General features: G+C 41.1%; 1 protein-coding gene across 3 annotated transcripts in view; it reads right to left on the bottom strand.

The window, feature by feature from the left end:
* The window catches only part of ripor2 (RHO family interacting cell polarization regulator 2), a 95,707-nt gene that overhangs the window by 29,815 nt on the left and 51,708 nt on the right, over positions 1–14,184 (bottom strand). For 2 of the 3 annotated variants that reach the window (XM_078539227.1, XM_078539228.1), the window contains exons 11-15: positions 13,271–13,419; positions 12,804–12,933; positions 9,295–9,441; positions 5,777–6,469; positions 1,059–1,225 (exon numbers count right to left, since the gene is read on the bottom strand). In XM_078539227.1, the coding sequence (XP_078395353.1) occupies positions 1,059–1,225; positions 5,777–6,469; positions 9,295–9,441; positions 12,804–12,933; positions 13,271–13,419 (1,286 nt within the window). The remainder of the gene's footprint in view (positions 1–1,058; positions 1,226–5,776; positions 6,470–9,294; positions 9,442–12,803; positions 12,934–13,270; positions 13,420–14,184) is intronic. The other variant, XM_078539229.1, reaches the window with a different exon arrangement.

Below are 14,184 nucleotides of genomic sequence, written 5' to 3' on the forward strand. Positions count from 1 at the left end.
AGCACAAAGATCATTGTATCGGACTGGGGAGTCATTAGCACCATGAATTCGGCACACTAATATCCACACCAGACATTGTGATTTGCAATCCTATGGAATGAAACTTTGAGCTTCACCTCAAAATCTACCCTATTATATAAATTATTATCCCAGATATAAAATTGTGAATATAACTGAATCTTCCTCCATTCAGTGGCTTATTGTGCAAATGTGTTAAGTAATGTTAAAGCTGTACAGACATCACTGAGAAAGGGCTTTGGGCTTTTCTGTCCTCCTTCAGTGACAACTGAATCTCTACTGCCAAGAACCTGTGTGGAAACTGGGCGGGGGATTATTAAAACGGAGAGGGACATTTACCTGCTGGTGTCCTGCCCTAATTTCCCCCAACAGCAATTTTAAGTCATAGGCAGCAAGCCCACCCACACAAAACTGGTGGGGCTTTCCTTTAAATATGCAGATCAGGATCCGGCTACCATTTCAGCGTTGGCCTGTGCAGCTAAGCGATGGCAGTTTTCTCATTAGTCTGAAAATAGCAAGGGGACTGATGAGCAGAAGATGATGTACCTCCAGGTGTTTATTTATTTCCCTTGGCGGGCCAGGAAAAGCAAGAGTGTTCCACTAGGTCCTGCAGGGAAACACAGGCCCTTCCTGCTTGGATTCCCCTGTGCCCCCCCACCTCCCACACCCCCACCTTGACTCCCCACATCAAAAAATTGCTGACACCTCCGAACCTGTTGCCGTACATAAATTGTCTGCGGTCTTGTGGCCTCCAAGGTACTTGATTTTAACTAACAGGCAGCCATTTCCCACCAATTTCCCTCTGGATTTCACTTAGGAAGTTGGCCAGCAATGTGTTAATTGGGCCTAGCCATCAAAATTGGCTAGGCCTTCCACCTGCTGGGCTATTTTCCCATCAGGGAGTTAAAATTATCTATAAAAATTATTCATAAACACCGTGATAAATAAAAACTGATCTCTCTAAAGTCACATCTTCCTTCTGCTGGTTGTGAAGGAGATTGGTATAATCATTGTCCTGAATTTTATCTCAACAAACTTACCAAATGTTTTTCTGAGCCTCCACATCAGAGCATTCGGAGCCAGCATCATCATCACCACCATCTTCCTCATCAAAGTCTGAAGTGTTTAGGAAATCAAAGCTTTCTAAAGCACTTTCCACAGTGAGACTGAAACTGGATGATCTGCTTCTGTTTGTATTTGGTTTGCACTGTAAGCAGAATGAATCAATGAAAATCATGAAATAAAAATATGACCAGGTTGACTAATGTAGAAGCCAAAACAATTAACATTTTGTTTAGCAAAAACCAAGTAATGAAAATTGAGGCAAGAATTTAATTAACAAGGCCAACAAATTACTATAAATCTCCCAGAAAAGGGCAATCAAGGTTAAACAATTGGATTTGGTGCATTAAAGCAGAGGATGGCAGAGAGGGTTGATATGGGAGCCTGTCTGCAACTGTCCAGGTAGCTGCACTCCTCTGAATCCTGAATCTCTCCAATCCATCATTGAGAAGCGCTGGTAAAGGCTGGGGAGGTTTGAAGGGAGAGTCATCGCTGATCTATTCTTGCTGGTTCAAAGCAGAGACTTAGAAGCAGGTCATCTGTATTCTTTCTCAGCTATAATTGGTGCATAGCTTAAAGGAATCAGGAAAGGCTGGGAAAATGAACTCGGCATTGCTCTCAATAAATTCTATTGAGTGATTATATACAGCAATGAAGACAGGAGTTTTGATAGATTTCCAATTCTCTTGATAGAAAAACTCTTTATAGTCTATATTGACAATACTTTATATTTATTACAAATGACAGAACTTTAAGGTTTGGTGCAAATTGCTTTTGGCGACATCACTATATCAGATTAATATGCTTGCCATTGGCTTTCGTACAAGTTTTAACTTCTGACCTTAAGCTGGAGAATTGGGTGTGAGGCCGGTGGGCCCAATTTTCATTAATACTGTTTTCTCCATTCATTAAAATCAATGCCGGAAGATTAGGATTGCTGTAAATTGGGTGTGGTGACCGATTTCCTGATTAGTGCACCCATCAAACGCAATTCTGTGTCGGGAGCAGAACCTCAGAAAACCTACCGTTTGTGTGGCAATTTAGTCACTCTGCCCACATAACAACAGTGATTGCATTTCACAAATAATCTATGGGAAGAAGTGCTTCCTGACATCACCCCTGAATGACCTCCCTCTAATTTTAGGATTACACCCCTAACAGAGGAAATAGTTTCTCTCTATCTACTTTATGAATTCCTTTATCTTAAACACCATATTAGATTACCTTTTAACCTTCTATACTCAAGGGGATACAAGCCTGTAGTCTGTGCAGCCTGTCCTCATATTTTAATCCTTTTAGCCCCAGTATCATTCTGGTGAAACTATTTTACAATCACTTCAGGGCCAGTATAACCTTCCTGAAATTTAATGTCCAAAACTGAATGCAGCGCTCCAAATGGAATATAACTAGAGCTTTATATAACTGTAACAAAGCTTCGACCCCTTGAGATAATGGCCAACATTCCATTAGCCATTTTAATTTTTTTGTACTTATCTACCAGCTTTTAGTGATTTCTGTGCTTTAATACTATGGGGCTGAGTTTCGCCATTGAGCTGGGAGGCTCAAGTCGGGAAATTTCCAAACTCAGCAGGCCTACCTGCAGGCAATATTTTTGCTCCAGGAAGGTGGGAACTGATCGAGTCAGCCCATCAACCCTAGAGGCAGGCAAGTGCTGGGGCGGGTTGGTTAAAAGGCCTGCCTTGTTTCTCTGGGAATTCTTTGCAGTTGTAGTAAAGGCTGTTAGGCCCTCTAGACCTCACTCCTCACACCCACTCAGTGCTCCGCCCCCATCCACCCTCCATGCCACCTCCCTGTTTATTTGGACAAGATGAAGAGGTATGAATAAGGTAAAGCATTTGTTATTTTTAATTATACATTCACAGGACGTGAACATCGCTGGCTAAGCCAGCACTTATTGCTCATCCCTATTTGCCCTTGGGAAGGTGGTGGTGAGCTGCCTTCTTGAACCGCTGCAGACCATGTGGTGTAGGTACACCCACAGTGCTGTTAGGAAGGGAGTTCCAGAATTTTGACCCAGCGACAGTGAAGGAACGACGATATATTTCCAAGTCAGGACAGTGTGTGACTTGACGGGGAACTTGCAGGTGGTGATGTTCCCATGCATCTGCTGCCTTTGTCCTTCTAGATGATAAAGGTCATGGGTTTGGAAGGTGCTTTCAAAAGAGCCTTGGAGGGTTGCTGCAAGTCCATCTTGTGGATGATACACACTGCTGCCACTGTGCGTTGGTGATAGATACAAACATGCCAACAAAGAGCAGGAATAGGTCATTCTTCCCCTTGAGCCTGCTCTTCCATTTAATAATATCATGGCTGATCTGATAGTAACCTAAAATCTGCATCCCACCTACCCCCATTAACCTATCACCCCCTTGCTTACTAAGAATCTATCCGCCTCTCTCTTAAAATTACTCAAAGACTCTGCTTCCACCGACTTTTCAGGAAAAGAGTTCCAAAGACTCACGACCCTCTGAGTGAAAAAATTTCACCTCATCTCTGTTTTAAATGGGTAACTCCTTATTTTTAACAGTGACCCTTAGTTATAGATTCTTCCACAAGAGGAAACATTCTCTCCACCCTGTCAATACCCCTCAGGATCTTATATGTTACAGTCAAGCAGGCTGGAGTGAATGTTTAAGGTGGTGGATGGGATGCCAATCAAGTGGGCTGCCTTGTCCTGGATAGTGTCAAGCTTCTAGAGTGTTGTTGGAGCTGCACTCATCCAGAGAAGTGGGGAGTATTCCATCACACACCCAACTTGTGCCTTGTAGATGGTGGACAGGCTTTGGGGAGTCAGAAGGTGAATAATTCCCTGCAGGATTGCCAGCCTCTGATCTGCTCTTGTAACCACAGTATTTATATGGCTGGTCCAGTTCAGTTCTGGTCAATGGTAACCCTCAGGATATTAATAGTGGAGATTCAGTGATGGTAATGCCATTGACTATCAAGGGGCGATGGTTAGGTTCTCTCTTATTGGAGATGGTCATGGCCTGGCACATGTGTGGCGTGAATGTTAATGAACCTATAATGGTGCTTTCTGATTAGCACTTTTATAGGGTTGTAAGAGCATCAGTTTTTTCAAAGCAGAGTTTTGGATGGGTGTCTTTTAATTGCATTTCAAGGCTTGCCATTGTTATTACATGGCTCATTGGTTCTATAGTGCATTCTGAGTGAGTGGGCTATGGAACTGGCACGGGAGGCATGGAGGGCATGGAAAGAGTATGAGAGAGGCATGGAAAGGGCACAGGTGACATGTGGGGGTATGGGTATGACCTTTTAAATATACCTGTCAAAAGGCTCCTAAATCCAGACTATGGTTCACAATCCCTCTGAGGGACCGTGAACCATGTGTCCTCAACAGGCTGGCCAGACTCCACGAAAATTGAAAGGGGGAGCGGAGTATGAGATGCCTATCCCTGCAATATAACCGGCCAGGTCATGAGTACAGGGTTCGGGCTTGCCACCTGCATCCTTATCCCGTGCTGGTGAAAAGTTCTGGCACTGGGAATGGGGCCAGGGATCCAGGAAATGTCCATCATTTTTAAAGGCCTTTGGAATCAGCCCAATCTCGCGGAAATCCGGTCTTAAAACTCAGCTCTGCCACAGCTCCTCACTTCCCACCATTGAGAAATTATTCCGATCTATCTTTCTCTGGTCTAAAAGTGGATCACCTCACTCTTCCCCATGTTGAACACCATCCGCTACGATTATGTCCCGTCACTTAATCTATCAAAGTCCCTTTGTAACTTTCTGCTTCCATCTACACTATTTACTGTTCCGCCTAACTAAGTGCCATCAGAAAACTTGGATATACGGCTCTCTATTACTTTATCCAAGTCGTTTATATATATAATGAAAAGCTGAGGCACCAGTTTAGATTCCTGGGGATACCACTAGTCACATCCTAACTAATAAATTTCCCATTATCTCTACTATCTGTTTCATGCCTCTTAAATAAATCCCCATCCATGTTAATAGGTTGCTTCCAATTTGATGTGCTCTCATTTTTCTTAAGAGGCTCTTATGTGGGGCCTTATCAAATGCATTCTGGGAGTCCATATAAATAACTTCCAGAGACACTCCTTTATCTATTATGGTAGAAAAAATTCAAACAGGTCCCTTAAACATGACTTACCCATTAGAAAACCATACCACCTCTGATTAGTTCCTGTTTGCCTAAGTGCTCCATGCTCTTATATTCTAATAACTTCCCCACAACAAATGTTAGACTAATAGGCCTATAATTTTCCAGTTTATATACCTACCCTCTTTTAATAATGGATTGGCATTGGCAATTTTCCAATCTAAGGGCACAATTCCTGAATCAAGAGATTTCTAGGAGATCTAACCTGTATTGAGAGTATGACACACAATAGGCTGACAAGGTAACATTGCTGGATGGAAGGATAAAAGGGGAACATTTTAACAAAGAGACCGTGTCGAATTGTAAGTAATCTGAATGGTTTACATCAGATTAGTGGCACTTGTTATTTTCCAGTCATCTGGGATTAGGAGTGCCATCCTCACCTGATTCCCCAACCTAAGCTCGTGTGGACTGAAATTCTATGTAGAGAGCTTTGTCTCTCATGGAGATTTTTACCACAATACCATTCTCCTAAAACAATAATAGTATGCCTATTACACATATTACTAATCAGTTGCAAGCGAAAATACTGACCTTTAACAGGTCCTCAAGTCGCATGGCTTCTTGGTCCAACTCTTGAAGTTCTTTATATTGCTCTTTGTGTGGCTCCAATGATAGAAGGAGACCCTGCAGAGCTTCCTCCAGGCTCATCCCTGAGGTTGACCTGGTTCCTCTATAATCATTGGATAGAAAGGCATCAAATTCCTGTCCATTAGAGGTCGGCAACATTTCTGTTGAGGTCAATCTCTTCACCAGTTGCTTGGTTAGATTGCCTTCATAAGCATCCAATTCAACAGGTTTTAGGTCAGACATCTCATCTGAATCTTGAAGGATTCCCACTGTGTCATTGTATTCTGAAAATATATCATTTTCTTGGCCTGATCCTTGTTGGTGGCATTCTATTTGCATGGGTGACAGGTCTCCAATATCTGATATCTCTTCTTCCTGGTCAGATTCAGGTGAATTTGGACCACCAGTTTGCTCTGTTTTGTTTGCTGGCGTTGAGACATCATTTGCCTCAGTAGCTGAAATCTGAGATTCAGAGTCTTCATCTTGAGTATCAGGTGGAGTCACAGTGATTTCAGGATTGGAGTAGACTCGGCTAGTGGGTGTCAAACTGGGCTGGGTAATGCATGTGCCATTTGCAAGGTTACCATGGCTGAGTGAAATGGACTTCTCACTGGTTAAGTTCTCATTAACAATGATGTCATCCTCAAGCTGTGAAGACTGGAATAAAAAAGGTCTGCTTTAAAAATATGCGGACTGAAGCAGTTTACAGAAAAGGACCACCTTTACAAATATCATGGCAGGTTTGGGAAACAATTGATCAAAATGGACCTAAAGATATCAAGAACTAGCACACAGCATAGCAGTCCAAAGGGTCAATGTCATAGGGAAATGGCAGCTGGCAAGATCTCACCTCAATAATTGGTGGTGGTAACGGTGGAAAATTACATGATATAAACTGCAATAGTTTGGAGTAGTGGAGATTCAAGTCTGCTTTATTTTTAATAATAGCCTTTAGACTGTTAGACCTTCTGAGAAAAGATATTATTTGAAATCAACTATTTTAAACCTTTACTGCAAAATAATTATGGTGTCAAATCATGGTGAGTTCTCCTTTCTGTCACCATCATCTTTGATACCAGAACGATTGGCTGTTGCACTCAATTCTGCAAAATAAATATTAGGATCAAAGTCAAGACAATAATCTTCCTAATATCTCTGCATCAGATGGACTCTGCTTAGGTCAATACTAATGAAAACCGGAAGAGAACAGGAGTTTGAGTTGATATTACCTGTTTTATACTATTGTCCAAGGTAAAAATTACTCCCTAGGACTTTTAAGGGGCTTCTAGAAAAGAATAGAACAAATGCAAAAAAGACTGAGGTCCATTTCAATAAGTTACAGTTTTGAGCTGCTCTTACAGGTAAGCACTGTCAGTACTTATTTTCCAATTTAGAACTAAGATGAAACCAAGAAGCAAGATGCAATTAACAGCAGACATTGCAAAAGTGCTGTAATTCAGCAGGCAATGAGTTTAGAAACTAGTGGAGACTTGTACAAATGGGTTACGAAGATGTTAAAATGTTTTTTTTGTGATATTACTAGCAATCAAGTACTGGAAAACACCAACACTATCCGCAATCAGCTTTTGTACCAAGATGTTGAAAACAATTCTATACAGTTTTATTTAGTAGTTAATTTACAAAGAAATCAATGAGATATTTTTTATAAGTTAAAAAAAATGTAATTTTACTTTTAAGCAAAATACCATAGCATTCTGAATCTCATTTTTTCTAAAACAAATTGAAAGAATTAAGCTACAGCTATGGTTTATAATATTTAATGTCAAATTCATTAAATTTTGGTGAAAAATATCTACATCTGCAGCATTTTCTTTCCAAAAAAATGAAGAGCAGTTTGATAAATATAAAAAAAGTCACCATCTACTTTTTGTAGGTGGAATTATCATCTCAAAGATTGGAGCTTCTGGTTAAGAGCTTCTCGAGTTAACTCTGCAATCAGAAGCCAAATGAGTGGCTGAACACTGTAGCTGGTAATGTTGGTGTTTAAACAGCCAAAGGTAGTTCAGGTCAAACAATACAGATGTGATGTTATCATGCATGGTATAAAGAGTGGAATCTGATATTGATGCCACAGCTACTGGAAAAGGAATATAGTCCCATTTCCTAAAAGTAATAAATTTAGAAGCATGCATTCCATCATTATTTGAGTACATTATGTAGCATAAATAATGATATAAACAAACTTCTTTGATACTTCTCAAATCAAAGCATGTAAAAGTACACACCAATCCCTCAAGGAATATACCTGAAGCTGACATCCATTAGAAATCAATGCCAGGGGTAGCCTACTAGCAGTACTAAGAGGTCCTGTAAACTTGTAGGCTCATTCTTATACTTGTCAACACAAATGTTGGCAGGTGGGATGCAAGGAACTTTGCTAGAGTCATTGTTACAACAAAGACCGGGCAGATAGGTGGGGGTTAAGGATAAGGTTTATCCTTCAATCTATTGTCTCAGTGCCCAGACAATAGAGAGATCTATTTTTCATAACCAGAGATCAAGTCAATTTCAGCCAAAATTGGAAAGCAGTAAATTATAGATTAGATTTTATCTGCATTGCATCTGGGGAATGCCCTGTTTGTTGGTGTGAAGTAGGTGATAAAGGGCCGGAGGCCCATAATTCTAGATCTCCACCCCTTTTATGTGACTGGGGTTTCCTGAGGATCCTCTAAGGAGGATGCAGAGCTTTCTCCCAGAACAAATCTGGGCTGTTTATGTAAATTATGTTTATGTTAATTATGTAAAATGGGCTTTAACCACCCATCCCATCTCAATTTCTTGCAGGGCCCATCAGGCCATTAGAAGGAGTGTTCTTAAATAGCAGGGAGCAGCTCTTGTACCTAATCCCCATCAGATTGAAGGATCTGAGGAGGGCAGACAACTAGGCCATAGATGTTATAAAATCTAAATAGCACCTTTACTGACCTTTGAGAGTCTGCATGTCTTTCAGCTGCTTTTCTGCTCCAGAGCCTGAGACCAATCCCAGCATCAGGATTTCTATCCCTGAATTCTGGGTGCAGGTGTCTACCATGGTTTGGGTTTGTTGCCGGGCACATCAGACCCATGCTAAAGATATGATCTTTCAAATGCAAGTGGGTTCAGGTGATATTAGGTGGGTGAACTGAGTAGCGCCAAATGGGGGAGAACAGTTAGAGCTTATCTGGAATCCAAAAGTCAGGTATATCCCAATACATTGTGACAGTTGGCTAATAAGGAAAATCTAAAATTCATATCTGAAAATAATTAGGCTTCCTATCAGCTACCATTGCTTGCCACTGGTTTATTCATAAAGGAATTTGGTTATCCAGGAAGACTTTTTGCTTCTTCACACCAGCACAAGGGAATGGAATGACGCACACAGATCTGTAAGATCAGCAACTGCTGTAACAGGAACACACACACGCATGCGACTGGCAAAATCCCAATCACAGAAACAGATCACTCCCACAAAGGGGACTCACATAGAGCTCCAGCCTTTCCCTAGGCCGCAGCCTAAGAGATGGCAGGTCACTGAATGAGCGACTCCGTCGCAGTTTGTCAAAGAACGTGTCCCGAAGAGCATCTATGAATGACAGCCGTAGTCTGTCTGGTGATGGCTGCAGGCATTTCTTGGCACATCAAAAATCAAACAGTTAATGTGGTAAATGCTTAATGGAAGAACTGGAACGTTTTAAACAAAAACTATAGCCAGTTTACTGGGGGTATGCTCATTAAGGGAAGGACATAGCAGAAGGCAGAGATTAAAGGAGTACAAATCACTTTTTAAAAACTTTGAGATGTAATTTAATGAGATTTATTGACACAAAGGCCATAATATCACAGTACTTTTCAAAGTTACTTCATTGGCTGTAAAGTGTTTTGGGACATCCAAAACACTTTACAGATAATGTTTAAATTTAACCTCTGACTTCCTTTAACCTTAAACAAAATCTCATTAAATTATTGTATCATAATTTGGGATACCCTCTCTGTAAACATCTCAAATCTAGATTAGTTTTCCTCTCCAAAATCTGTAAATTTATCACATTTTAAGTACCCGGCAATTCAGATTTGTATTAAATCAGCTCTAATTTGCCTCAACATTGCAAGTATCTGCTCCACGTGTAGAGTCTCATTCTGTGGGAGGTACAGAGGGCATTCTATCCAATTAGCCTCAATCAAAAATGAAAAATCAAAAAAATCTTGCCGTCAAAAATGAAAAATCAAAGAAAAAAGAAAATGAATTGGGTGCCCAATTCTCTGATTTGCACTCTTTTCATCCAGTGGGGTGAGAAATAGGTTAAAGCTGGATTAGGGTCTGGTCATGAGCCACTGTCCTCTAGAATCTGCACCAAAATTTTAAATATTTGTCTTTGGTGGTGGTGCTGGCTGGAATCTTCTGCCCTCTCTAGTAGTGTGTTTGGAGGTGAGGAGGAGGTAATTGGGCAAGAGCATCCCCCTGCCTTCCCTCTTCCACAGCCTCCGGCCAGCCTTCCTGTCCCTCTGCTAATTGAGGCCCTTAAGTGGATAATTAAGTTGACAATTAGGAGGCTCGTCAGCAAGGGCAGGGGTTTGGCCCTCAGTGATGGAGGGATGAGGACCTCTCTGCCCTTGCTGCTGACCCCCCCCCCCCACCACCCAAACATCAACGCTACCCCATGACCCATGACCCCCCAACTCGTGAAAGCCCTCCTGCCATTACTTAGTTGTAGCCTGGATTGCTCCACGATCCTGGCCCTCTGTGGTTGTTATTCCAGTAGCAGCCACCACCCCTCTAGTGGCACTGGTGAGTAGAAGAGCTACTGGCCTCTGATTAGCCACAGCTCTCGGTAAGTGGGGCCTCTACTCCTGGGGACCTGATTCCGGGGAAAGGCCTGCTAATCGGCTCATGATTCAGCAGACTTTCCCCAAAGGAGGCAACACGGATCTCCAGTTGGTTCTCCAGCCAGCACGCGAGACACCCATCACCTCCGCCAAGATTCCATCTGCTGAATTGATGATACTGCATAGACTACCTGCTGTACACCCTGCCTGATATTCAGTTCCATTGAGAACAATGTTACTAAATATGGGACGAGCAGTATAACAGGCAGCTGAATTGACCCATTTAGCTTTTGTTTCTGCCCAAGAAGAATCTCTATACTGATGTGTCTCCTCTAAGAATTCTCACAGCTGCATAAGCCTAATGTCCTATGGTGCCCATTCGCCACCAAATTTCCGCCTGCCACTTCCGACTGTCAGTGACTCCACACCAAATCCCAGTGACCTAACCATTTAATAATGGGGGCAGCTGCCCATTACCATAACACTACAGGGCCAGTTGACACAAAGACAAATTGGATGGATTAGAACCTCGGAGTAGCAGTATGCTCCATGAAGGGGAGCAAGAGACTGCTCAGGTATTAGAAAAGGTTATGCAGTGTCAGTTGTTTTCCTTTACCTTCACGACATCTGACTTCTTTGGCAAAGGCAGTCAATCCTTCTGGATGGATTACCATTTGCCTTTTCAACCTTGCATCCCACTGTGGCCCCACAAGGGAACATATGCACCTGCCAATAGCAGACCTAGGTTCTGCTGAGTCTAGCTAGGTGCTTCTGGCAGAATCCCTGTGAAAAGCCAAAGATTAACCCATTACAAGAATCCTGCCGCCCCACCCACCCCAAAAGCAATTTTCTGGATAGCTTTAAAGAGGTGGACAATCAGCAGATTTTGATTTCACCTAAATTCTACCCCACTAGAATTACCCCAAAGTTATATAAAAATGCTCAGTCAGTTTCTTAACAATAATATTCAGAATGCCTGTAGTCTGAGTTAGTTCAAAGCTACCTGGTCCAGCTATTTACAAGAAGCCTTCAGCTCATACACAATGAAGCTGAAAGAAACCTTAATATTTTAATATTAATTATTCAGATATTCAGAGTTGTTATCATTTTAATCATACAAACATAAAATAAACAGCAAAAGGTCAATTAAAAAATGGAACAATTCTGTTTGGCCTGTCTTCCCTTTTTTCCATTGTTTCTCCACCTTCTATTTTCATTATACTGACTCTATTTGTAACTAACATACATAAATCGGCCTTTTTTCTTCGGAAAAATAGCCTTCAGCCAGTCGAGTTCTAGGTGTGACTATTTTGACATTAATCTTGATTTTTTAAGCACCAAATTCAGAAGCATTAGCTCTGGAAATGCAGGAGCGGGTTTCACAAATGAGTGATCCTGGCACAATGGGAACTCACATTGGTAATATGGGCACAGAGGTCATGCAGTTATCCACACAATACTCCATCCATTACAATTAGCACACAGAAAATCTACTCTGGACCTCATCTGAAGTTAAATCAGATAATTAAGCAACATAAATTGTATCTACCATGATGAGGGATGTCAATGTTAAGAAGCAGAATACTTCCTGTTTTCTGTCACCTTTAGTTGCCTACATCATAGATAACTGTATAGATCCACAAGAAACCTTCCTCTACTCAGCTTCATCCACAAGAAACCAGTTCCTGTTGCGCTATTGTGACAGTTCTACATTTCACATCAGTCATGCCTTTCTAGTGAGACAAGTAAAGAAGTTATGCCCACCGTTATTCTATAAACTGCGTTGGGACCTATGATATCAAGTTGAACCCTTACAGTCAGCAGATGGCAGAAAAATTCAACCTATCAGTCTGCACGGACTTTAACTTAGGTCCTGAAAAGACAGTGCTCTAATCCACTTGACTACTCCATCTTTATTGTGGACAATTATAGTATCGCAATAATAGGACATCAGAAACATCACAAGCTACATTCTAGTATCCCTACTTAATTTTACAATATCTTTGCATTAAGACACTAAGTACAAAGAAATGGAAAAAAAGAGTTCAAATCTACAAAAAAGCAACGTGCTCTATTGAAACTTTGAACTCATCTATTGCTTACTATGGAACATGTATAATATTTTATCTAACTTTGTACAGGCTTCATAATGGAGCACATTACTTACAAAGAAGGAGAAGTCTTCAAAGGTGGGTGTTTCTGGGGTGCTTTGGCTATATATGGAACATCGTCTTTGTACACAGGTGGCTTTGTTCAGATTGCCTGTGGATGGAGTCAGGTCTTCCTGGTCAAATGGACTATAGTTAAAACATGAAAATAATAATTAACATTCCAAACTTCTCATATATTACCATTTAACACAAATATCCTATCATGTTAGTATTTTTTCATGATATGTTGTCATATAATAAAAAAGTTACTTTGAAATATTTCTTTACACTGATAAGAAACAATAACTATCATTGAATAGAGGCAATGACACCAGTGACCCAGCAACACCACTGCCATCAATGGGACATGAAGAGCATTGCAGCAGTTAATTAATCCACTTGACTACTCCATCTTTATTGTGGACAATTATAGTATCGCAATAATAGGACATCAGAAACATCACAAGCTACAAGTAACACTTACTACCAGATGACCTCAAGATTTAGTTTAACAGTTCCAAGATCATTGATGTCAACAGCAACCATTTGAGGTCTGGCTGTGAACAAGTCCTTAGTTTCACATGTTACGCTGCCAACCAAGAGATGAGTAGTCAGTCCCTTCAACTCTGACACCTGAAAATTACAGAGAGCGAGAAATAATGTCAGTTCATGGCATTACTTAGAGTTAAAAGACTTCCATCAAAATATTGGCTAATAACTATATCACCTTTGCTAGTAACTCGATAGTCTGTTTTCTATGTAGGTTTCTTTTCTTGATATGTCACATACTCAACATTTTCTACTCTATTTTCACCATGTAGGGCCTTTCCTGGGGTTGGTGAGTCTGCAGCCAAGCAGCAGGGTGGGAGTGTGGTGGTCCCAAGCCCCAGCCAGCCTCTAGGAGTCTGAAGCAGCAACTCAGAAAGAATCCTTGGTCTAAATTTACCCTTTCACCTGCTAGACAACATCAGCTCCTGCCAGTCATTTGTCGGTGTAGTACAGTTTACATTATAAACCACTTGGTGAAGGGAGGTCCAACTAGCAGTTTCCACTCATTAGCATCATAGGTTGGTGTTTCAATGAGTATTATCACCATGACACCTTCAGCAGTTTAAGTTTTTAATATCTGCATGACAGTTTTCAGAAGAAATTTAAATATTTGATGAATTCTAACACGACACTGTATAATGCCTATATTTATCTAGCAGTTTCTCACAAGCTTTTTGACACAACAAAGCTACTTTTAAAGTGCTATTTAAGCAAAGAGAGCAACCATTCTGCAACATTAACATCCTACAGATATCAGTGAGAGAACTAACCAATAAATCTGCTGTGGGCGGTCATGGTTGAGAGAGGAATTTGACTAGGACACCAGTTAAACTTTCCACTCTTTCTTAA

Source organism: Cetorhinus maximus, chromosome 3 (assembly GCF_964194155.1).
Source record: "Cetorhinus maximus chromosome 3, sCetMax3.hap1.1, whole genome shotgun sequence".
Classification (NCBI taxonomy): domain Eukaryota; kingdom Metazoa; phylum Chordata; class Chondrichthyes; order Lamniformes; family Cetorhinidae; genus Cetorhinus; species Cetorhinus maximus.